This window comes from Geospiza fortis, unplaced genomic scaffold (assembly GCF_000277835.1).
Source record: "Geospiza fortis unplaced genomic scaffold, GeoFor_1.0 scaffold264, whole genome shotgun sequence".
In the NCBI taxonomy this organism is placed as follows: Eukaryota; Metazoa; Chordata; class Aves; order Passeriformes; family Thraupidae; genus Geospiza; species Geospiza fortis.
In genome coordinates this window covers 4,693,504-4,695,116 of record NW_005054332.1, presented here as the reverse complement: position 1 = coordinate 4,695,116, position 1,613 = coordinate 4,693,504, and the positions used below count along the sequence as shown (strand labels likewise).

Sequence of the window (1,613 nt, the reverse complement as noted above, 5' to 3'; positions counted from 1 at the left end):
GTCTCTTAGTGGACAGAACCTTCTTTTAATTCAATAAGATAATTTACTAAGGCTTTGTAGAAAGATGAAATTTTTATCTGCGATTCATGTGTGTTGCTGATTTAAGTACGATTATCGTCTTATCCTTACCATCTGGACCTCCACAATGTGCCACAAGGGAAGAACTTGCTCAATGTAAAACTTGGTTTGTTGTTTGTTGAGGGGGTGGCAGCAAAGATAATTGTCCTTCCACTCACTGTTGTTCAGCTTGCACTGAGCAAGCAAAATATGACTCTTTGCTCTTGATTTGTGTTTGTTTTAGGTGAAACTTCCTTTTCCTGTTGATCAAATCACAGATCTTCCAAGGAATGATTTCCAGATGATGATAAAGATGCACAAGCTAACCTCAGAGCAGCTCGAGTTCATCCACGATGTCCGCCGGCGCAGCAAGAACCGGATCGCAGCCCAGCGCTGCCGCAAGAGGAAACTGGACTGCATTCAGAACCTGGAATGTGAAATCCGCAAGTTGGTGAGTTCTGTGCCCTCGCCACAGCCCAGCTTACCCTCACACGGTAGCCTGCAGGGCACCAGCAGCAATTCCAGCCCAGACTTCAGGGGGTTCAGTCAGTTTGTACACTGATGAGCAGAATGCACCATAGGCAGTGCCTCCACGTTTTCATGTAAGGGAGTGAGGAGACTGGAGTGAGGCCAAGGGGCTGCTCAGAAAATTCCTCTCACTATCAGTCATGGTATGGACACCTCAGGTGGGGCTTGTTTTGTTTCATTTTGCTTTGTTCTCTGCTCAAGTTGTAGGAAACATCATGTGGAAGAGGCAGGGATCTGTTGAAGAAGCTGAGTTACCATCTCCTCACAAATGGCAGAAAGCCACATGACTTTGGGTTACTCACTTGCTGCCTGTGCCTGTCTGCTTCCCGTCTGTAACAGGGAGGTGACACTGACCTCACAAGCTGGTTGGGAGGCTTAAATCTTCAAGGCTTGTGAAGCCTTCAGATGCTGTGCTGCTGAAGCCCTGGGGGAAAAAAAGAAAAATCAAAACATTGTTCAGAGTAGTGCTGCAGTGATGCAAAACAAACAACACAACAAAGATAAACAAAATAGTGAGCAACTGCTTCCTGCGCTGAGTATAATGCACAGTGTGTACAGGGTGAGTCAGAGGTTCTGCACAGTGAAAGAGTGGATGGATCCTCATCAGGTTGCCAGAAGAAGCAGGTTCAGTCTTAGCTGCACATGCCTGTCGCTCTGCACTGAGCTGGTGATGGGGAGGAGTTCCTGTCTCACTCTCCAGAGCCTCAGGAGCCACACTCTGAGGTCTGGACTAGCAGCAGCGGGTGATTCAACCTTATACCTGTAGCCTTCGCTTGAAAATTAGTTTGAGTTAATTGATTTCATGCAATCCTGTGACATGGCCATTATTGTCTGATATGGTAAACTGTAGACAGGCAAAATAAAAATTTTAAGTCCTCTCCCCAGCACAAACAGGCATCTCAGGGGAATGAATGAAAGGCATATGAGTGGCCTTGTGGGCTTGATCCATGCTCAATTTGAGGAATCAAAAACCATTTGAGGTGCAGGATTCTTCCCAAAAAAAAGTTGACATTTCTATTTAGTAAAGG

General features: G+C 46.0%; 1 protein-coding gene across 4 annotated transcripts in view; it reads left to right on the top strand.

The window, feature by feature from the left end:
- Positions 1 to 1,613, top strand: part of BACH2 (BTB domain and CNC homolog 2) — a 140,426-nt gene that overhangs the window by 133,239 nt on the left and 5,574 nt on the right. For all 4 annotated transcript variants that reach the window (XM_031057616.1, XM_005421699.2, XM_031057615.1 and 1 more), the window contains one exon: positions 302 to 508. In XM_031057616.1, coding sequence (XP_030913476.1) covers positions 302 to 508 — 207 coding nt within the window. The remainder of the gene's footprint in view (positions 1 to 301; positions 509 to 1,613) is intronic.